This window comes from Erinaceus europaeus, chromosome 8, assembly GCF_950295315.1.
Source record: "Erinaceus europaeus chromosome 8, mEriEur2.1, whole genome shotgun sequence".
Lineage (NCBI taxonomy): Eukaryota > Metazoa > Chordata > Mammalia > Eulipotyphla > Erinaceidae > Erinaceus > Erinaceus europaeus.
Window position 1 is genome coordinate 23,495,476 of NC_080169.1, and position 22,817 is coordinate 23,518,292.

Here is a 22,817-nt window from a genome sequence, read left to right on the forward strand (position 1 = left end):
TATTTCCTTGGGTTGCAGCAATAATTACATCTTTCAAGTAAAATCTAATTAGCATAATAAGCAGAAAACACCCTACCAGGTGATGTGCAATTGTGGAGAGGCAGTTAGTTACCACCCAGAGAGCCATGCTTCACTATGCTATAAGCAGTGATTAGTGCCTGGAGCTGGCTCCCATAGTTAACACTCAGAAAAGGTAGAGTAGCCCCTTGCCCCCAGTGAGAATGTAGGTTTAGCAACTCTATAGACAACCTTTGCTAGGGCATACTGCCTCTTGGCATGTAGCTGTGATGTCACTTAATAATTTACACCCATTACTTTTCATTCATGTGTCAGTCTCTTCTGTAATCACAATTACTTGCTAGCTTTTGTGCTGGGGACTGGAGAGAAACAGTATGTGGCTGACTTTGGAGAAACTGAATCTGTTAGTGCCACAAGAACATTAAAGTAAAGGGCAACACACTCTCTTAGTTGTGTACTCAAGCAGGTTCTATCAAGTAGGTTCCTGGAATGCCTTTACATCAGTCAGACTTTCAGAGCATGAACCTGAGGGTGGCTGCCAAGAAGTGGATGAGAAGGTGTCCAAGGAAGGGAGAACAGCCTTGGTTATAAAGTTTTGTCAGTTAGCTCCCCAAGTATAGAAGAGAGCGGAATAAGGGAGCTATCGCCAGGAGCATGTCAGGGTCTGGGATACTGAGGTACCAAGAACCTAGCAACAGTGAAGGGAGAGAGAGAGAGAGCTGATGGTATTTCTAACACCTGAGAAGAGGTGCTTAGAAGAGGGAGATTGACAAAGACCTGTGGCCCAGGTAGGGTTGCATCCAATGCCCAAACTATGACTGGGAAGGAGAAGAAAAACCAGGCCTAACTCTTTTTCCTCTCTAACTTCCTATTAGTACCTCCCGTGAACTAACCCCAACGAGAGAGTCTGTGTTGACTGCTTCATGCAGAGAAGAACAAACAGCCAGTGGATCCAGAGAATAATCAGATCAAAAGATGTAGAGTGTGAACCAAGTGTGTGCAGGGGAAGGCATAGAGCAGCTACTGGAGTGTAGAGTGTGTAGAGAAATACTGGGTTGTCAAAAAAGCCATGATACATTTTTGCATAGAAAAATATGTCATACCTTTTCCAACAACCCAATAGAAGGAGATACGTTTAGAGTTAGATTACCAATGATCTGCCATATACGCACAAAGGAATCACATGGGGGCTTAGTGCATGGTACTACTGATTTGTGACTTAGCAAGATTTGGATTTATTTAAATCATTATTTGTGACTCTGTGAATCATAAGATCAATGACTGTCCCACTTTTTTTTTTTGGTTTGTTTTTTGAGAACAAGTGAGTGAAAGAGATCACAGCACTGAAACTTCTTTCAAGGTAGCAGAGGCCAGGCTCAAACCTGGGTCACATACATAGTAAAGCAACACACTATCCAAGTGAGATATTTTGTTGGCCTCTATTTTTTTTAATGAATTACTACCTATGTATATTGCACACAGTTGAGTAGTTTGAAAAAAAACTATGTAATTTACATATATATATCTGGAGTGCTTACAACTTAAACTATTGTGGGTCATAATAAAAATGTTGAGAAAATACCAGGTTATCTCACTGACTGAAGTGTAGAGGTGCACTGAAAGGAATGATGGATAACCTGGTTACAGACACTCAGCAACTAACATGTATTTTAAAGTATACATAGGTCTACTTTTTTTTAAGTCATTCTTTTTTTTTTTTACTATCTTTAAGATATTGAGGCTATGTCTAGAGTGTTAAGCCTCAGCTCAAATAAGCCAAGAAAATCCATCAGTCTCTGCATTCCATTTTCTGAAAGTCAACTGATAGTAACATTGACCAAATCCCACAGTCTCCTAAACCCCTCTGAGAGATCTGATAAGCCTTGCAATTACTTTGATAGCATCCATTTTACTTAAGCATTATAGAGAGTTTTGCATTTGGCTTGAATGCATGACAAAATTATTTAGCTGTGGCTTGGTTTATAATTTGAAAGACTTTCTATTTCATCTGCAAAGCAAGTTTGTTGATCACACTGCTTCTATTTAGTCAGGATAGTATTTCATAAATGCAGCTGAAAGCTAGCTAAAATTTTCTTCCAGGTTTATTAAAAATATGGGCATGTGGGGTATGGAACTATACCTCTGCAATCTTAAAATCTTGTAAGCCATTATTAGATCACTAACAGAAGAAGAAGGAGAAGGAGAGGAAGAAGGAGGAGGAAGAGGAGAGAGATAAATATAAAAACAAAAGGACATGCTCCTCTTTACAAGAGCAATTGGAATACTTTCTGAAGGACTTATTTCTCCAGGAAAAAAAAAATATGTGTACACTCTCTTAACTTCAAGTATGACTACGGAAAATGAAATCTAAACTCTTCATGGAAAATAATTCAGGTCACTGTTTTAGTGTATACAGCTTAAGTCTTTTCTTCTTCTTACTGATTGCCAGGGAAACTAACAAGTATGTATGTGACTACATTTAGGTTTTTCCTGTTGAAGAGGTAGATAATATTGATAGCTCCAGGTCATTATAGTTTGGAAGCCAGAGACAAATCCTTTGAACTGACACTGGAAAAACTCAGCTAAAATGTATGATTCTACGGAGGGAATGTAGCTCGGCAGTAGAACACATGTGTAAGGGCCTGGGCTTAATTCCTTGAGCATGTGCGCGCACACACACTAACAATAATAATGTGATTCTTGTCTCAAGCTTGGGGGGAGGTGGTATCTTTTTAACAAGTCAGAGAACCAGCTTCTAATAGTTTTTAAAAATAGGTAAGCTCAGGATTTGAATTTGTATCTTCTGATTTCAGATCTAATCTTAAGATGTATCACAGAAAGGAGAAACTGAATAGGAAAAAACAAGTAAAATGACTCTTGGGTTCTGATTCTCACCAAATTTGTCCACATATTTCATCTCTTTTTCCAAGGCATTCCAGAGCACATATCAGTGACACTATTTTTCAACAAGGGAAAAGAGAGAGACAGAGAGAGAGAGAGAGAAATATCATCCTTCTCTGTGGGTCCTGATGGAGCTTGAGTTCAGAGCCCTCTTAACTTCTTCCTCCTATTACTTACCCCTCACTGGTATTATGGATCAAAATTGTTTTGGGGTGCAGAAGGTAGGATTTCTGGCTTCTTTAATTGCTTCTCCACTGGATTTGGGCATTGGCAGGTTGACCCATAGTCCCAGCCTGTTTCTATCTTTCCCTAGCAGGGTAGGGCTCTGGAGAGGTGAGGTTCCAGGATACATTGGTGAGGCCATGTACCCAGAGAAGTCAGGATGGAATCATGGTAGTGTCTGCAAGTTGGTGTCTGGAAGGTCACAGGACATAAAGTGAGACAAAATGGTTAATGAACAGAAATCAAAAAGTAGGAGCAGAGAGAGATTAGGGATTTTAGGGTGAAAGAAAGCTCAGAAATCCATTTTAGGCATGTTTCTATGGACCCATGACTATGGAGGTTTTTGCTTAAGTTAGATAGATAGGATGAAGTTGGATAATAATACTGTCAGGACTAATTTACAGTGATGGCAGAGAAGGGCCTAGTGGGGGTTGAATTGTTATGTGGAAAACTGAGAAATGTTATGAATGTACAAACTATTGTATTTTACTATTGACTGTAAACCATTAATCCCCAATAAAGAAATATATATAGTCAGGGGTCAGGTGGTGGTGCACCTAGTTGAGCACACATGTTACAGTGCTCAAGAACCCGTGTTTGAGCCCCTGGTCCCCACCTGCAAGGAAAAAGCTTCACAAGTGGTGAAGCAGTGTTGCAAGTCATTCTCGTTCTCTCTCTCCCTCCCTCCCTCCCTCCCTCCCTCCCTCTAGGGTTATTGCTGGGGCTCAGTGCCTGCACTATGAATCCATTGCTCCTGGAAGCCATTTTCCCCATTTTGTTGCCCTTGTTGTTATTATTATTGTTATTATTGCCATTGCTATTGGATAGGACAGAAAGAAGTCGAGAGAGGAGAGGAAGTCAGAGAAGGGGAGAGAAAGACACCTTCTATACCGCCCATGAAGCAACCCCCCCCCCCACAGGTGGGGAACTGAAGATTTGAACCGGGATCCTTCAGCTTATCCTTGCTCTTGGTACCATGTGCGCTTAACCCGCTGTGCTACCGCCCGACCCCCACAGGTGTTTCTCTATTTCTCTCCCTCTGTATCACCCCCTTCCCTCTTGATTTCTAGTATCTCTATCCAATAAAAGAAAAGATAATACAAAAAAATTTTCTAATCTTTTCTGCAAAAATGGTGTCATAGTAGAGAAAAGGGTTAGAAAGTTGGATTAGAACAGAGAGTAGCTCCCATTCTTGAAAAAATCTGTGCATAGAATTAACTATTTACTTCCATCCACCTGACCCAGGGCCTGTGTATATATATCTATCACCAGAGCCCATGTGTGTAACCTCTGAGTCCCTATTGGTCTGAGCTCACAGCTCATGGTCACAGCTGGAAACAAGCAATTGATTCTTCACCAGGATAGTCACACCATGAAAACTCTTTCAGACAGGACTGCTGAAGGAATAAGAATAATAACTACAAGGTCAGCAAAGTAGCTCATTTAGATAGTGTGCTGCTTTGCCCTGTGCACAATGCAGAGTCAAGCTCAGCCCCCACCCACCACACTGGAGGAAGCATCATTGCTGTGGTCTCTTTTCATCTTCTCTCTCTGTCTCTTTGTATCTGTCTCTCTCTATATAGGTTAAAAAAAAGTCATCCCAGAGTAAAGAAACCTCAGTGATGACCAAAAAGAGAAAGAGATAATAACAATTACAGTTAATTATTTGCCACATGCCAACTACTGTGTTATGTGCTATGTATGGCTTATCTTTTTTACTTCTTTTTTGTATATCTTTTGCATTATTTTTATTTATTTATTGGATAGAGACAGCCTGAAATCGAGAGGGAAGGGAGTGGTAGAAAGGGAGAGAGACAGAGAGATACCTGCAGCACTGCTTCACCACTTGCAAAGCTTTCCCCCTGCAGGTGGGAACTGGGGGCTCGAACCTGGGTCCCTGAGCACTGTAACATGTGCGCTCAACCAGGTGCGCCATCACTCAGCTCATCTTTTTTACTTCTAACTCCTAACAATAGGAATTATGAAACCACTGTCCTATCAAAAAAACTGAGACAGCCTTAGGTTGAGAAATTTGTTCAAATAACACTGTCAGTTGTAAACTACACCCATAACTACCATTTTATATGCCCTGTCTAGAAAAATTAAAATTTTATTACAAAAACAGAGCAAGAACAACAACAACAAAAATCCACCATTGTTTTCCAGAAGTCCTTCCACAGTAGCTAAGAATGCTAGGGGCCATCTGCTAGGTATCAAGTTCTCCCAGATGCCCAGATCCACACCATCAGCGAGATTGACCTGAATTCTAGCACAGCGTGTGCCCACACTCATTAGCAAGTATTGAATAGAATGCATGCACAACCTGCACAGAATGGGGGGAAGCAAATCCTCAACAACTGCATAGCCTCTGAGGCCTGTGAGCCAGTGCAGCATGCTTCAGGCTGCTTCCTGGGCAAGGAGAGAGCATACGTGGGACACTTAAGACATCATAAGACAGCATAAGACACCCAGATGGGTAGTTTCCCAGGTCAGGCCCTGACCTAAGGAAGCTATATCCCATGTATGTGCCTGTGTTTTGAAGACTCTTGGGCAGAACAATCAGATCATTCTATATCCAGATGTTCAGAGGTTTTTTAAAAGCAATGATTCAGCTTCCCTGGGAAGCTTTTGTAATGAGGGTGATTCCTTTTGCCAAATCCTTAACTAAACTGGCTTCCCAAATATGAAACTAGTATGCCTGATTTGTAGCTGGAGTGAATAGTAACAGTTCAGGAAAACCTCATGGGTTTGAGCCAAGATGAATTAAGGAAAATTCTAAGCCACATAATACTTCAAGTGATATAGTCTTATTAACTTTAGGAACATGCTGTGAAGAAAATCAGTGACCAACAATCAAGGGCTCCCAGTAAGAGATCTTGTCAAATTACCGTTACTGAGTAGATGAAAACTGTGCTCAGTCCAAGGAATATTGTTACTGTGTTGTTTATGGTTTGGTTTTTTAAAAAATGCATAAACTTGTCTACATAATTTAGCCTGGGAATTTCTGTATAGAAAATGGTGTGTGTGTGTGTGTGTGTGTACACGCATGCACGCATAACGGGGAAAGGGGAGCAAAGTTCCAAGAAAAATATGCATTTGAAAGGTTTTACTGCACCTTGGATTTATTTCTAAAACCTTTAAATCACTTTCAGTAATTCATTTCCAGTTTTACAATTGCCTTTTTAGTTTGGGGAAAAAAATTGTAAGCTATTCAATTTAATGTCTTTCCCAACCACAGTTCACTGTCCCTTTTCTGGTTTCTAAGCCTTTTGGAAATCTGCATTAGTGATTGTGAACCCTAATTGCATATTAGAATCTTTGGAGATGGGTCTTGGACATCCGAATATTTTTATAGCTACCCTGGTAACACTAACATACAGTTCTGGTTAAGAATCTTTGGTATCTTGGAGCTTGATGGTATAGAAAGGACTGACCCCAATTGAAACAAACTTGCTAAAAGGACCCATAAGCAATCCTCATAGGACTCCAGCTCAGTGGTTTCTTCTTTGCTTGGAAAGATGGATTCCAACTGGCTTACCTCTGTGTATATCCCTGCCATTTCTCTCAAGTCCTTCCAAGTACTTAAGCCACAAAATAAGCAAGCAGTGAGTGATTTCTACACTTTAGCAGAAAATCAGATTTTTTTTTTACATTAAGCCATTCCCATTACAGATTAATAATAATCTAATCCTCTAGAGTCTAGTCTACTTGAGAATTGGGAGCTTTGCAGGGGACAGGGGCCTGGGGCCTTCACTGCCTAGAACTAAGTACTTGACATATATATAAAACCTTCTGCAAACATCAGTTATATTTGTTTGCTTTAGACTCAATTTTGTGCTTTCATAATGGGGGGGGGGGGTATATATATCAACTGTTTCCCTTCCAGAGCCCAAACTTGCCCTAATTTAATCTTTTGGTCAAGAAAACAGGAGGAAATTTTCTTTTAGTGCAGGTAGGAAAAATGTCATAGTGTATGGAGGTAAATGCAATTTATGGTGTCAGTGCTGCCCTTTAAAGGAAAAAAAATGGCAGATGGGGATAGAATGGGTTGCAGGGGAAAAAAGAGGAACAAATTGGAACAGATCTGCATTAATAAATATTCAGATTGAGTCCTACTCCCGTGTCAGTGTTTGTAGGTGGTTGTTATTACATGTAGTATTGGGTGATGGAAGTTGTGCATACTCTCATTTTTCACCTTAATTGCTTGCCTGAAAAGATCCTGACAGCTTCAAAGGTTACTGCTGGTTGTAGTGTTCATAACTCAGAAATAATATGCATGTGCAATTTGCTTCATTATTGCCCACTAATAACCAATTCTGGGAAAAGTCTTAAAGCCACCAAAAGAACCATATTTTGATGTGATGATCTCTTCCTCGTTTTTCTTCCTTTGTTTATCTGTTCCAATTTAAGAATTTGTCACAGATGCTATGCAAGTGTGACTTTACTCTGATTTTCCTTTCTATGAACTTAGTATGACAAATCATTTTTAATCCAAAAGGATAAGGCAAGTTATCAACTATATTGTGTTTCAGATTAGAATTTAAGGTCCAACAAAATAAACTAACATTCCAGTTGGTTTGTATTTTGGTTAAGATTTTTATTTGGCTGCATGTAACTAAAATTTGTTTTTAAAAATTAAAATCTCAAGTAGCAGTGACTTAAGTGAAAAAATATCATTCTTTTGCTTTCAAGAGATATGGAGGTGATTAACTCAGAAGCAGTGTGGAACCTCACAGGATTACACACCCAAACTTCTACTGTCTTGATCACCAAGTATAACAGTCTCATGATTCCCTCCAGTCTTTTTTTTTTTATTAGATAGCAGGAGGGGAAATTACTAAAAGGAAGGGTACATGTCTGTCTGGAAGCCTCCACAGAAGTTGTATGTAAAACTTAAGTCACTTGGCTACACCAAACTCAAGGAATTCTGAAAAGTAAAGGCTTTATACCAGGCAACCATTAGGGGCTAAAGAATTGAATAAGTGCTATTCCTTACATTCTCTTTTTTAACCCTTACTTCAGCAATTGAAGAAAAAAAAAAATACTGTCTTCTCAACATTTTATAGCCAAAACTAAAGAAATTATACAGCTACTATTGAGCTTGTCACATTTTAACTATATGGAATCTCATAATCCTAAATAACACTGAGGAACAGTATCAGAGGTTCCAAAAATAGGATAATTGAGGAGACTCAAGTGGTGGCCTCAGACTCAGTTTTGATTTCCTTCTCCTTTTCCCTCCAGTGTGTATACTCTACCCCTTGTGAAATTTACCATTCACTTGGTTGAATTCCCACTTTTGTTTTAATCCATGCTGAGATTCTAGTAGGCCTAGTAAGTCCTAAATTAATTGTTACTAATTAATTAATTTAATTAATTATTACTAATTAATTAGCTAGATTATATACTTGTAAAGTTTTCAGCCAAAGCAGTTAGATTTCTAGTACGTATCATGGTTTTTTTTTTGTTTTTTTTTTTAAGGACACACTGGCTTAAATGTCTCCTGGAATGTGTGGCACGATGGAGGGACTCTTGAGCTTTTTATTTTCATATTTGTCTCATGAGTTTTTATCTCTGTTTTTCGTAAGTCCTAGTCTCCTTGGTTCTGCAGAATGTCTCAGCACACATCAGAAGCAAATCTCCTTTTCTCATCTAAAAGAAAGCCCTTTTCATTGTCTGGTCACTTCCTTCCTTTTGTTAATGAAGTTTTCCAAAAAAAAAAAAAAAAGTATTTCCATTTATACTTTCCCCAGATCTACTCTGCATACCAGTTTCTCCCTTATTTTCTATATCATCAACAGGGATCTTTCTAAAAGGCGTATGTGTTGGTTATGCCTTCGGTGACTCTCCATTCCCTGCAGAATTAGCCCATACCTTAAAATTCTTAAAGGAATTTTAAAATTCTTAAAGGTTTCACTTCAATGGTATTGGCCCAATCCAAGCTTTCAGAATCTTCCTGTATGCTCCAGCATATTGGACATCTTACCACACTTCACTTGTTTCTGTTCATTTTCTCAGACCATTTTCTGTTCTTTTTAAATTTATTATTAGTGGTTTAATAATGACTGACAAGATTATGGTACAAGAATGGTACAATTCCACACAATTCCCACTATCTGAGTGCCACATTCCATCCCCTCCATTGGAATCTTCTCTATTATTTTACCCTCTAGGAGTATGAACCAAAGATCTTTATGGGGTGCAGAAGGTGGGTGGCTTCTGTAATTGCTTCTCTGCTGGACATGAATGTTGACAGGTCAATCCATACTCCTAACCTGTTCCTATCTTTCCTAGTGGTGTAGTTCTCTGGGGACTCATTGGTGAGGTCATATGCCCAGGGAAGTCAGACTGGCATCATGGTAGCATCTGCAACTTGGTGGCTGAAAAGCCTTAAAATATAGAGCAGAACAAATTGTTCAATAATCATGAACCTAAAGGTGAGAATATAGCAGATAAGACTTGAGGTCTTCATGTTGGAAAAAACTAGGAAGTCTATTTTAGGTACATTCCAAGGGGGCCATGACTTTCCTAATTTTTGTTTGAGCCCAACAGCTAGCATGCAGGTGGGCTAAAAGTATTGTCAAGGAAGTTGGTGTCAAAGATGGAAAAATGGGAAAAGTATATAGATACCACTAACTGTAAACCCTGTTGATCTGACCTAGGACCCATGTCTATGCTTACTTAGCACAGAAGCCTGTGCAACCTCTGCATCCTTGCCAGTCTGAACTCATATTCCATGGTCATAGCTAGGAAGATTCTAGGCTGCACTCATTTCAGAACCAGTCTTCCTCAAGTGGCAGTGTATGTTGACCCAACCTCTCTCCAGAGAGTGGGGCAATTTCTACCACTGTAGTTCTACATTGAGGGCAAGGTCCTGAAGAGGCCCACAAGAGGTTTTGTGATGTTGTTTCTGATGGAGATGGCCAGTGATGGTGTAGAGAGGGATCTGTTAGAGGTGTTCTGATTCACCATTTTGTCACTTTCTTGACTGAAGCTGAAACTCAGAGAGGTAAAATCTTTTGAGAAATTTCTCTGACTCTCCCAGAAAACTATATCTTGTTTCTATAGGAGTTAATATATTTGTCTATATTGGCACACATCAAGGCTGTCTGGAACTATTGTTAACTAAATTATGTTTTCTAGTTCAGTTGTGAACCTACTCACTTGGAATTTTCTCCTAACCATGGCAAGAATCCCCCCCACACACACACTTGGCAAGAATTCAGTATGTCTTTTGCAATGGATTTAGTTTCTTTATTGCCACTGAAAAAAAGTAAAATTCTTATCTTGGTCTAAGTAATTTCTCATATCATTCTTCTGTAGCTTTCTTGGTCAATTTCCTGATTTCTTGATTTTTTAAATCAAATTTTATTGATTTACCATTGGCTTACAATACTGTAAAATTTCAGCAATACAACTACATACTTTTTCATTGTACCCACAGACTGTGCTTTCTACCTCAAACTTATGACATTCTTTGACCCTCTGTCCTCATGCATGAATCTCTATACTATACTACATTCTTTCAAAACCAGACTCTGTTTCTATTCATTAGTGAGTATCTCCCACACTAGCCCAGTCAGCACCCATAATTCTGGATTTTACTGAATTTTAGCCCTCTATTCTTTATAGTTTTTTTTATATAATCATGTACAAAAATGGGGGCTTGGTGGTTTCTCAACTGGTTGAGTGCACATGTTACTATGCACAAGGACCCAGGTTTGAGCCCCAGTCCCCACCTGCAGGGGGAAAGCTTTGCAAGTGATGAAGCAGGGCTTCAGGTGTTTCTCTGTCTCTCTTATCCTCTACCTCCCCCTTTCCTCTCGATTTCTGTCTCTATCCAATAAAGAAATAACTACAATAATAACTTTTTAAAAATATATACAAAAATATGTCCTCGGTACAGCCATTTATGCATGGATCTGTTTCTCTATCCAATTCTCTTAGTCAAACTCTCTGAACTGGATGCTTATCTCTGATATTTTCATGTTACGCATGTCCAGGGCATTTCATTTATTGATTCAGTAGACCTCATACTGAGTACTGATCACTGAGTTTAGTGTTTGCATCCTCTGAGATCTTGTCTTAAGGACATTTTATGTGGGATAGGAAGATAGATTTACAAATATGCATAGCACAACATAAAGGAGGGGTAGTATATAGGCCAAAGTCATAGAGGATGGATATTAAGTATTTCCGTGGGCAAACAATTTTAACAGGAAAGAGTGGGAGGTCTCCTTTCCATAAATGGTTATTTCCCCTCAAGTTTTGTAGAGAGGACCTCTTCTTCCCTGTCTTCTTTCTTTTTCCTTCTTCTGCATTGCTTTGCCTCACGCACCAGCAGCTATTTTCTTTTCCATATACCTACAGGCTCCTCCCACGGCTATGAGTATAGACACCCCTTTTGTATTCCGTGATACATCCCAATCAAAATGATCTCTAATGACTATAACCCTCTGGCAATACTATAAACTAGGAAGACTGCAATATGCTGTTTGTTTATAAACCAGCCTTCTAGAAAATTGTCTAAAAAGTTCCTGGTTGAATAATGTTAATTTGTTCACTTGTGGGGGAAAGCACAGACTGCAAATGTGAACACGAATACTTCTTTTAATAGTTGGTGTTATTGTGCTGCACAATGTTCCCAACTTTTAGATATTTAACTCATAAAGTTTACAGCAACACTTAACCGCATCTGGATTTCACATTGAATTTGGGAAAGGCAAGAATCTCACTGTAATTTGCAGGGGCTGCCCTGTAATGGAAATTATAGCTTGGGAAAAGTTTCAAATGACGTGTCTACTAAGGAAAAGTTGATCCATTCAAAAGCTGGTCATGTGCAGTTGTAGGCATTTTCTTTTGAAAGGGTCATTGCCAACAAGAAGTATTTATTTCAGCAGCTGAAGTAAACTAGCCATGGATTCAAAGTTGGCTTTTGTACATTGTTGGTTCATCTGATTCAGTCCTAAAAGTGGAGTTAACGCTGCAACAGAACTGTGCTGGGCTTTTAGGAAAGCTATAAAGGTTGTGTACAGATTCTGGTATTGCAGCTGGACTGGAGCAATGAATTGATTGAGCAGGGGATGAGTACCCCTCCCCCCCACTTTACTAAGGGTTATCAGTTTACACTATAATTGTTGACACATAGGCACAACGTCTCATCTCCCCACAAAAGGTGTCTGACTAAAGTTTGAACTCCCACTCCCCACCTGCAGGTGATAGGGAGTAGGAGGTTTCCTGATTTCATGAGAGGTGAAGCATGATGCAGGTATCTCTTCTTTCTATCTCCCTTTTTTATTTTTATTTTTTATTATTTTTTAGGGAAGTGCATACTTTTTTATTTTTTTAATATTTCTTTCCTTTTTGTTGCCCTTGTTTTTATTGTTGTTGTAGTTATTACTGTTGTTGTTATTGTTGTCATCGTTGTTGGATAGGACAGAGAGAAATGGAGAGAGGAGGGGAAGACAGAAGGGGAGAGAAAGATAGACACCTGCAGACCTGCTTCACCACCTGTGAAGCAACTCCCCTGCAGGTGGGGAGCCGGGGGCTCTAACCGGGATCCTTACGCCCGTCCTTGTGCTACGTGCACTTAACCCACTGCACTACTGCCCGACTCCCCTCTATCTCCCTTTCTATCTCCGCCTCCACTGTCAATTTCTGTCTATCCTAATAAAAATTTATTTTAAAAAAGATTTATTTTTATAATTTATTTATTAGATAGAGACAGAGAAAAATTGAGAAGGGAGAAGGAAATAGAAAGGGAGAGAGGCAGAGAGACAATTGCAGCACTGCTTCACCACTCATGAAGCTTTTCCCCTGCACATGGGGACCAGGGGTTTGAACCCAGGTCCTTGCACACTGTAATGTGTGGGCTTAACCAGGTGCACTACCACCTGGCCCCATTAAAAAAAAAATTAAAGAAAGGAGAAAAGAAGGAAAAAATGACCACTAGGAGTAGTGGATTCATCATGCAGGTGCCAAGCCCCATCGAACCCTGGTGGCAATGGAAAAGAATACGAATAAAAATAAAGCTGATTGGAGGCTCTGGAAAGATGAGGGCTTTCTGATCTAAAACCTCACTGTAGGATGATCATCTAATTAAGGATTTGTCAGATGTTGGCAATTTAACTTAATCCAAGAAGAGTCCTTCTGACTGGTTTCCAGAGTTCTTAGAAGCACTGGAGAGGCATATTTCTCTTCTTTTTAACTTTATTTATTTAATGTGATAGGACAGAGAGAAATTGAGAGGGAAGAGGGATACAAAGGAAGAGAGTTCTTCAGGCTGCTTCATTGCTTGTGAAGCTTTTCCCCTGCTGTGGGACTTGAACCCAGGTCCTTGTGCGTGGTAGGTAATATGTTCACTTAACCAGGTGCACCACCACCAGACTCCAAGAAGGCATATTTCTACTTTAATCCCTATTTGCAGACCTGTGCTTCCCCCTTGCCCTTCACCTCATGCCACCTCTATTGTGTTTGGTCTCATTAGCATCCTGTTTTAACCCTGAGCCTTTCCCTTACTGCCTTTTGCTGTGCTTGGCGTCTCCAAGTCATCTCAGAGCTCCTGCGTATAGTTTAGTTCCTGCCTGGGAGTTCTCAGGCAGTGAAGGAACCTGGAGGTGTAGCTTTTTCTACTCTCAGTGTCACTTTTTACTCCTCTGTGGGTTTTCCATCTGCCAAAATACTGAAACAACTTGCATATTGATGTCATCCCTTCTTTTTCTGATGAGTTTTCTAATCCATAGTTTCTACTTAGTGGGTTCTTGGTTGGTAAAGAAAGCAAACACCTGTGTGACCAGTCTGCTATGATTCATCATAAACTTATTGTTATCTCATCATAAAAATCAATTATAAATAGCTTGCTCATTTAGTAAGTGGGGTACATCTCCTACACACCAGACCCTGACCTGGGTGTTAGAGAATGAAAGAAGTTGAAAGAATTCATCACCTGTGAGATAGGTGTAAATGAGAGAAGGACACACCTAAGTAGTGCTTCCATGACATGAGTACCAAGCTAGAGGCAGGGATGAAGTAGTACTGAGAAAGAAAGGTATGAGAGGGCTCTCAGTTTTAATTCCTATTGGAATTGGAGAGAGAAGAGCAACAAAGGAAGGATATTCGGAAGTAGTAATAAGTGTGGCTGTGACTTAGAAAGGAGATGGCAGGACCATAGAAAAAATGGGCAGATAGGGTTAGGCACACCCAGTTAAGTGCACCTAGAACTAAGCAGAAGGACCCATGCAAAGAGCTGAGTACGAGCCCCTACTCTCCACTTGCAGCAGGGATGCTTCACAAGTGGCAGCATATGTCTGCAAGTGTCTGTCTTTTTCTCCCTCTCTATCTACCCCTCCTCTCAAATAGAAGATAAAATAGGAAGAGGGGGAGAGAAGGAAAAAATGGCCGCCAGGAGCTTAGAATTCACAGCACCAGCACCAAGCCCCAGAGATAACCCTGGAGGCAAAAAATAAATAAAGTAAATTTAAAAAGAAATAAAAATGAGCAAATATATATAAACATAGATAGATAGTTGTAGAAATAATAGTCAACCCATATCTGTGACCTTGGGAGAACTACTGAAGTTTCCAGTGGAGGGAATGGGCATGTAGGACTCTGGTGGTAGGAACGGTGTGGAATTATACCCCTGTTATCTCATAATTTTGTACATCAATATGAAATCATTAATAAAATTTAAAAGAAGGAAAGGAAGGAGGGTGTAATTAACTCAGCCAAGTATATTATGAAGGATGTGCTGGATAAACTCAGACTTTATAGGTTCCATTGTTAAGTAAAACAGAACAGACTGTGCCCATTGTTGCTTAGTGATCCCATAGGAAAATGGTGTCTTCAGCCCAGATCTTCAAAATCACTCATCTGACTCAGTGGGCCCTGCCTCCTCCAGAACTTCCCCAGTGCTTCGGATCACCACTACCATCTCACCCATCTTCTCTGGCCTCCCACTGTTGCCATACACACTTAGAAGAGAATCTGTTATGTTCATGGTGTAGAACTTGAAGAAGAGGGCTGGGGAGACAATATAATGGTTATGCAAATAATTCATGACTGAGGCTCCAAGGTCCCGGGTTCAATCCCTAGCATCACCATAAGACAGCTCTCTTTTTCTCTCTCTCCCTGCCTGTCTCTCACTTCAATAAATAAATAAAATATTTATTAAAAGGAAATTTAATAAAGGCCTTCTAAAGGAATATAGCATCACAGTTTCCCTTCTTTGCTGCCACTTAGGCTATAAATAGCTTATTGTCAATTTTGTTTTGTCCAGAGGTAGTATAGCTGGCTTTTTACTTACCTAAATTATAAGTAATCCCATTCATATAAAGTACCAACCATGTAAATTAGAAGAAGTTTATCCAAAATTGGCAATAATTATGCTAAGTGTTTTAAGAAGTGAAAGAGAAGTACCAGGTGGTTTTACTCACATGTGGAAAATAAATAAAATGCGTGTGTTCCCCCCCCAAAAAAAAAAATCTGCAGCCAAAATAGGAGGAATCTATCTTGCAGTGTGAAATTTGTAGAAATGTGGTTCGAGCCCCTGGCTCCACACCTGCAGGAGGTTCACTTCACAGGTGGTGAAAGCAGGTCTGCAGGTGTCTTTCTCCCTCTCTGTCTTCCCTTCCTCTCTTGATTTCTCTGTCCTATCCAACAACAACAGCTATAACAATAATAACAATAACAGCCACAACAAGGGCAAAAAAAAGGGAAAAATAGCCCCCAGGAGCAGTAGATTTGTATTGGTGGCACCGAGCCCCAGTGATAACCCTGGAGACAAAAAGAAAGAAAGGGAGGAAGAAAGAAAGGAAGAAAAAGAAATGTGGCACCCACTAAAAAAGAAAAGAATAATAAAACAAGTGGATTTAATAATATGGTAATAATAATCAAACTGACTCATAGACTGTGCAAAAATAATAGTGTAACCATTATTAGAGGGACATTATTAGAGGCACTGAGGGATGAGTGGAATACCACAAGGAGTCTCTTTGATATAATGGCACTGGTACTTCATCATAGGCATAATGAAGAGTACACATACACACAAACACAGGTGTGAAATATACTCCTATAAACTTAGAACATTGTAAATAATCAATCATTTCTAATTAATATTAGCAATCATTGTTAATAATCAGTGGTTTTAAAATTAGCATTACTGCACAAAGAAAAGTACTGAATAATGAATATATTGAATTTTTATTTTTATCAAAAAATATCCAAAATGCATGAACTGAATTACTAGATTAATTTAACCCAGAAAACAAACAGTATTTTTCAGTTAGGCTTGAAGGTAGCACTATAGAAAACTTGAGGTATGTCACAAATGCAGATTCATGCATGATGAAGCAGTGCTGCAAGTGTCTCTCTTTCTCTTTCCCTCTCTCCCCTTCCCCTTTCAAATTCTCTCTGCCCTATTCACTAACATAAAAAAAATAGATACTGATACCTTACACCTTTGCTCCCTATGCCAGAGACAGAATAGCTGATGAACGTGATATTATTATTATTATATTTTACTACCATCGGGGCTATCACTAGGACTCAGTGCCTGTCCAGTGAATCCACTGTTTTGGGTGGCCATTTGTTTTTGCTTTTGTTGAGAGAGATAGAAATATATGGAGAGGGAAGAGAGGAGATATAGAATGAGAGCGAAAGAGAGATACCTGTAGCACTGCTTCACTGCTTGTGAAGCTTCCATACTGCAGGTAGGAACAGGAGCTTGAACCCAGGTCTTTGAGCATGGTAATGTGTATTTCCCCATGGCACTAAACATGACTTTATGGGCTGGAGAAGGTGGTCTGTGCTGTGCACCTTTCCTTGGTCATGGTCCAGTTTTTACAGGAAAGGTTCTGAGTGTTATCTTTTTCCTTATTTCTGCTACCAGCTTTTTTTTTTTCTCCCCCACTGAAAGTATTGGGAATTGGTATTGGGACATCAAGCCCTTTGCTATTTAGTTGACTCTGAGTCACTAGCAATCAATGGAGCTACAGAAAGTTTCTACTTTGTGTCTGTGGCCTAGTCATTATGACAGCCATTCACTAAAGTTATTAGCCTGAGATAGAAAGAATGAAATAGGCACATTGTCATCTAAAGTAATCTGATAAGTTTTTATCACTTGAGTATTTTTAACTGTATTTAAATAATTAAATTCTCTTGTTCTTCAGTCAGCTTGAAGTGTGTGTGTGTGTGTGTGTGTGTGTGTGTGTGTGTGTGTGTGTGTAGAGAGAGAGAGAGGGAAAGAGAGAGAGAGAACAGGGAAAAAAAAGTGTTGTTAGCCCTTGATTCCTTTTGTGGCTATCCTCTGCCCTGCTTTAAAAAAATTTTTCTTTAGTTTATCTTCCTGTCACTTCTAAGTAGTATGAAAGTAATGGAGTGTTGTTTATATATGACTGTCAACAGCCACATTATAGAAATACTTGCTTTCTTGCCAAGTTCCCAGCACAAGAAGCATGATGTGAATATGAAAACTTCAAGTGTTTGCTGAGGTGGATTATATCTCCGGGCAGTGCCAGTACTCTAGTTTCACATTTTTATTTGTTCCATAAATAAACAAGCCAGAGAAGTAGCTACAAGATCATGGGCTACAGCCATTGCATTTCATATCACTTTTTTTAATAGCAACCTCCTCACATGCAGGAAAAAAATTCTCAGTGGTGTGGCATATGGTATAAGGAAAATATTTTAACTGAATATACCCACCTCCAGTGAATCACATTACTCTATAGTTCATTCTGACAATATTCAATATTCATTCTGCTGTGAAAACCCCAACCTCCTCTCTCTACTCCTTTCCTGAAGAAAGTTTTTAGCTTCAGATGGTTATTTTTCTGTCAGGGAGGGAGAAACAAGGAAAGCAACTAATTATACTTTTATTGATGTGTCCAAAGGCATAATTAAAGACATAAAGGGGTGAGTGATAGTCACCATACACCACTCATCAAGGAAGCAAGTGGCAGAGTTGGCATCTGTGACCAGAAGCTGTGGCCATTCCTCCAGTAGCACTTTTGCAGACCTCCCTTGATTTGTGGTCACCAAGTGTCTAATTTTATTTAAAGAACCCAGAGCTTCAGTGGATGTTCTCAAGGCCGCCCAAGGAAACACTTAATCTGAAAAAGAGATATTTTAGCCTGATAAACTGGTCTCAATGTTTTGTGTTCTTGTCTGTTACCAGAGCCTACATTCTAGAAAAAGAGGAGAATCCTGCCTGAGGACTTCTAAGTGGTCTTTTTGTCATGGAAATGATAGCATTTGAAAGCTTCTAGAAATCCACTGGACCAAACATAGTTTGAGGCTGCATACACATATATCTAGAATAGATTATCAAGTATGAGGAAGCAATGGGGTAGCAACATTTTAAAGCCTTATTTTGTAAATGGAATACTGGACACAAAGACTCTTCTTATTATAGCTCCTTATCATATGCAAAAAAAAAAAAATCTCAGTGGTGTGTGACGTTGTATAAATAAGTTATTTTGAGTTCACTAATATCCAGTGAATAACATTAGTCTCTCCAGGTTATTCTGACAGTATTCATTTTGTCTTCGTGAGGAGTGACTCATCATTTTTGTTAAAGATTATTGAAAAATACTATGTATGTGTCAAATGATCAACATCATTTATTTCAGCATCAGAAGACTGTAGAATTTTAGATAAGCCACTTTCTTTCCCTTCCCAAAATTAGTACTAGAGCCTGAAGAAAAGAATAACAGGTGTGTTGAGGGTCGGGCAGTAGCGCAACAGGTTAAGCGCACGTGGCACAAAGCGCAAGGACTGGCTTAAGGATCTCAGTTCGATCCCTGGCTCCCCACCTGCAGGGGAGTCGTTTCACAGGCAGTGAAGCAGGTCTGCAGGTGTCTATCTTTCTCTCCTCCTCTCTGTCTTCCCCTCCTCTCTCCATTTCTCTCTGTCCTATTCAACAACAGCATCAGTGGCAACAATAATAATAGAGACAATAACAAGGGTAACAACAAGAGCAACAAAATGGGAAAGAAAAAAAAATGGCCTCCAGGAGCAGTGGATTCTTAGTGCAGGCACTGAGCCACAGCAATAGCCCTGGAGGCTAAAAAAATAAATAAATATAAAAATTTTAAAAAGAATAACAGGTGTGTGTGTGTGTGTGTGTGTGTGCGCACGCACACACACAGTGCACACATTCTAATACAAGAAAAATGAGTTAACTAGAATAATCTTTAAAATCTTTTAACTATATAATTTTAAAACAAAGTTTAGAAGATAGTCTATGCTAATATTTAGAGGAACCATTAGTTACAAGAATAAAAGCAAAAGTGAAGACATAAAAATGTCTATTGGCCTCTTAATTCTTTTACTTTTTATGCACAATTTTAGACTCAGGACAGTACAACTTACTTTCAATATAATATACCATATGTAATCATGTACAATATGTCTCTATAAAGGAAAGTGTTTTAAGGGATCAAGTTAGGCTCATGTCTTTAAAGCTAAGCCCCTCAATCAGCAATGCCTAAACTTGAAGTGTAACCATTTATGTGAGCACTTGAGAAATTTTCCACAAAGACATTTGCAACTGTTGTTTCATTCTTTGTTATCTTTCTTCTTTCTTTTCATTTCCTTTTATGTTTTATTATTTATTTATTTGTTTGTTTATTTATTTATTGGATAAAGACATAAAAATCAAGAAGGAAGGGAAGATAGAGGGGGAGAAAGAGAGACAGACACCTGCAGCCCTGCTTCTACATTTACAAAGCTTCCCCCTGCAGGTGGGGATGGAGTATTTGAATCCAGGTCTTTGTACCTTGTAATATGTGCACTCAGCTAGGTGTGACACCACCCATTCCCCCCCCTTTTTTTTCATTTTCATAGTTTATATCTTCATTCTCTCATCTCTTAATTCATTAAACACCTAGAAAAACCTTCAAGAGTTGGCCTGTCATTTACCATTTGCACACAAAACTTGCCAGCATTCCAGTAGACCATTTGAGACTAAACACCTTTCCCTGCTAAGCACTGTTCTGCTATCTTCCTTCCATCAAGCTCAGGTGAAGTACATACAAATGACATCTGTCTCAGAAACAGTGGTATGCATTAGGCTTACAGCAACCTCAGGTGTGAAAAAAAGATGAAAAATTTTATTTCAAAAGAGAAAAATTGTGGTTCCTGTGAATTTGATGGTTAACATCTATAAGCCAGTGATCTGCAAATAAACTCTGTTGCTTGTGCAGTCATTGTAGGTGAGAGAGGAAATGTTGAGTTACAGATACTGTTCTCACTTGACTGCCAAAACCTTGAGACCCGACTGGATGGAGCCATTAGGAGAATCTTTGTCTCTTGTTTCAGAATTTGGCTTCCAATGACTTGTAATGGCAGAGACCCAGGGAGCAGAATTTTTGAATAGAGTGTCCCTGAAATTCTTGGCATAGGAAAAACAATAAAGTGAAAACGAGATTCTTTAATACCACAAATAAAAATGTCACTACTGTATCAGAGAGTATTCTTGTCTGAGAGTTGATTGAAAACATTGTAAATAGGATTTTATGCCGCCATTTTTGCCACCCATGCTCTATGTTACTGTGTCTGCAGCCCCTACCCCTTCATCTGCTATTGTGCTTTGGAGTTAAGTGTTATCTTATATCTATCACATGCAGTAAACACTTCCCATACAAAGGTGCTTGAAATAACATCTGCCATTGCATCAAAGAAGATGTTGTTGCCAAGTGCAGCTGGAAGAGTTCTAATAATGGTTTCCAATGAGGTTATAATGAAAAGAAATCTGTGCGAAATGTCTGAACCCTCTCTACAAAGACAAAAGCAGAGTCAGTTTCCTCCCTTGATAGTCTTGTATAAATATTGTTTATATATTTCTACACAATCATTCCTGTAACAAGGAGCTTGAGACTATATTTCCAGTTGTGAAAAATGGAGTTTTCTATCTTTTTGTTTGGTGTGAGGGTTTTTTTGTTTTGTTTTATGTTTGTCTGGTTTTGTTTGTTTTATAAAATTTGTTATCTTTACTTATGCGATTGAATTTTTTTTCTTCAAGGACAAAATATCTCTGATAATGTGGTGTCTGTGGACTCTGAACCAGTATGAGAATTTCTGCTAGTTCAGAAACATGATAATGAATTCACTCCATTAAAAAGAAGATGAGATGCCCTCCAGATTATGAATCCAAGCCTAGAAAAATGTTCAGTAATCATGAGCAATACTCAGTAGATTTTCAAATTGATGAGGCTTTCCAATAGCAACTAATTTGTTCCAGCATTGAAGTAAGCATAATTAACAGAGACTTTCTTTCTTAGGCCGATTAACCACAGAAAACCATGCCAACATTGTAACTGTAAGCAGTGAAAACCAATATTTATGAGGGGGATTGTACAAGAGTTTGTGTGACAGATGGACATTTTATCACTGTTGATGTTTGGAATTCCCTTGAAAAGTAATGTAATATCTTGTTATTTATGAATGAATGAACAAATGATTGTGCTTTGCTGACTGAGTTTTCTTTAAAAGACAGGTACTAAATTAATCTACTTCTCTGTTTAATTTCTGTTACTTTATGTTAGGTGGCCTCATATATCCTGATGTAAAAGCTGAAAATCATAATTGTGTTTTTATTACAGATACAGATCCACGTGTTTTAGAGAAACAGGAACTACAGCAGCCAACTTATGTTGCCCTCAGTTACATTAATAGGTAAGCCGTTTTCAGAATTTATAGCAACCTCATCTCTGACATGTACTTACTTTTAATTATAGCTTTTTACCAGAGTAGAAAAATGTTTTCCGTCTTAAAATGTTCATATAACATTACTTAAAACCAAATTCTGTATGGGATTTTTTTTTTTGTTTCTCTGTTGGGGGCATGTAGAATAGTAATTCTCTCTGTATATGGCTGAAGATATGACTGATTTATAAACTCACTTGAGAAGTATTTTGTATGCAGAGTCAGAATATGCTATGTTGACTTCACAGGGCAGTTTAGGAGATTAATGGATTTGTATTGGAGTGAAACTTTTAAACCCTGGGGTGAAGAGATACTTTATGAACTCAAAACATTACTTTATGAACCCAAAACATTGTTGAAATATCAGAACATATCATGATGTAACAAGCTAAAATAATTTAGTATCAGAAAGTTACTTAGTAGCAACTCATCTTTTCAAAGCATCCTCAGTAATCTATCCCATCTGTGTAGATTATCATGAGGGTTTTTTATATGTATATAATGACCATATTCAAATAATATGATTTTTATTACTGCTGTCTTATCATTTATACTTTTTTTCTTTTTTCTTTAATGAGGGGAGGTAACATGAGAGTTTTTAGTAAAAGTGAATACGTGAGTACAACTTAGAGAGCAGTTAGAGCTTGATATGTCAGGTTTAAAACAGGATTTGGTGTCTCAGCCAATTTAGGAGATAATAATTTTAAGATAGAGCATGAAATCAACTCAGCATTAAAAATTAAACCCTTTTGGTTCATTGGCTGGTTTTGACACCAAAAATAAAAAAGAAAGCACACCATCCTGCTCCCCAAAATAAAAAAAGGCAAAAAGAAACAAGTGCCAGTTTTAAATAAACATGAAAATACTCATAGTTCACTGAATGAAAATTCAGTGAATGATTCTCCCCCCTTTTCTTTATTGAGAGGTTAATGGATTACAGTACAGTTGCTGACACACAGGTATAATCTGTT

General features: G+C 38.6%; 1 protein-coding gene across 1 annotated transcript in view; it reads left to right on the top strand.

Moving 5' to 3' along the window:
• Positions 1–22,817, top strand: part of JAZF1 (JAZF zinc finger 1) — a 384,746-nt gene that overhangs the window by 163,869 nt on the left and 198,060 nt on the right. Inside the window, exon 2 of the mRNA XM_007521609.2 lies at positions 21,744–21,816. Coding sequence (XP_007521671.1) covers positions 21,744–21,816 — 73 coding nt within the window. The remainder of the gene's footprint in view (positions 1–21,743; positions 21,817–22,817) is intronic.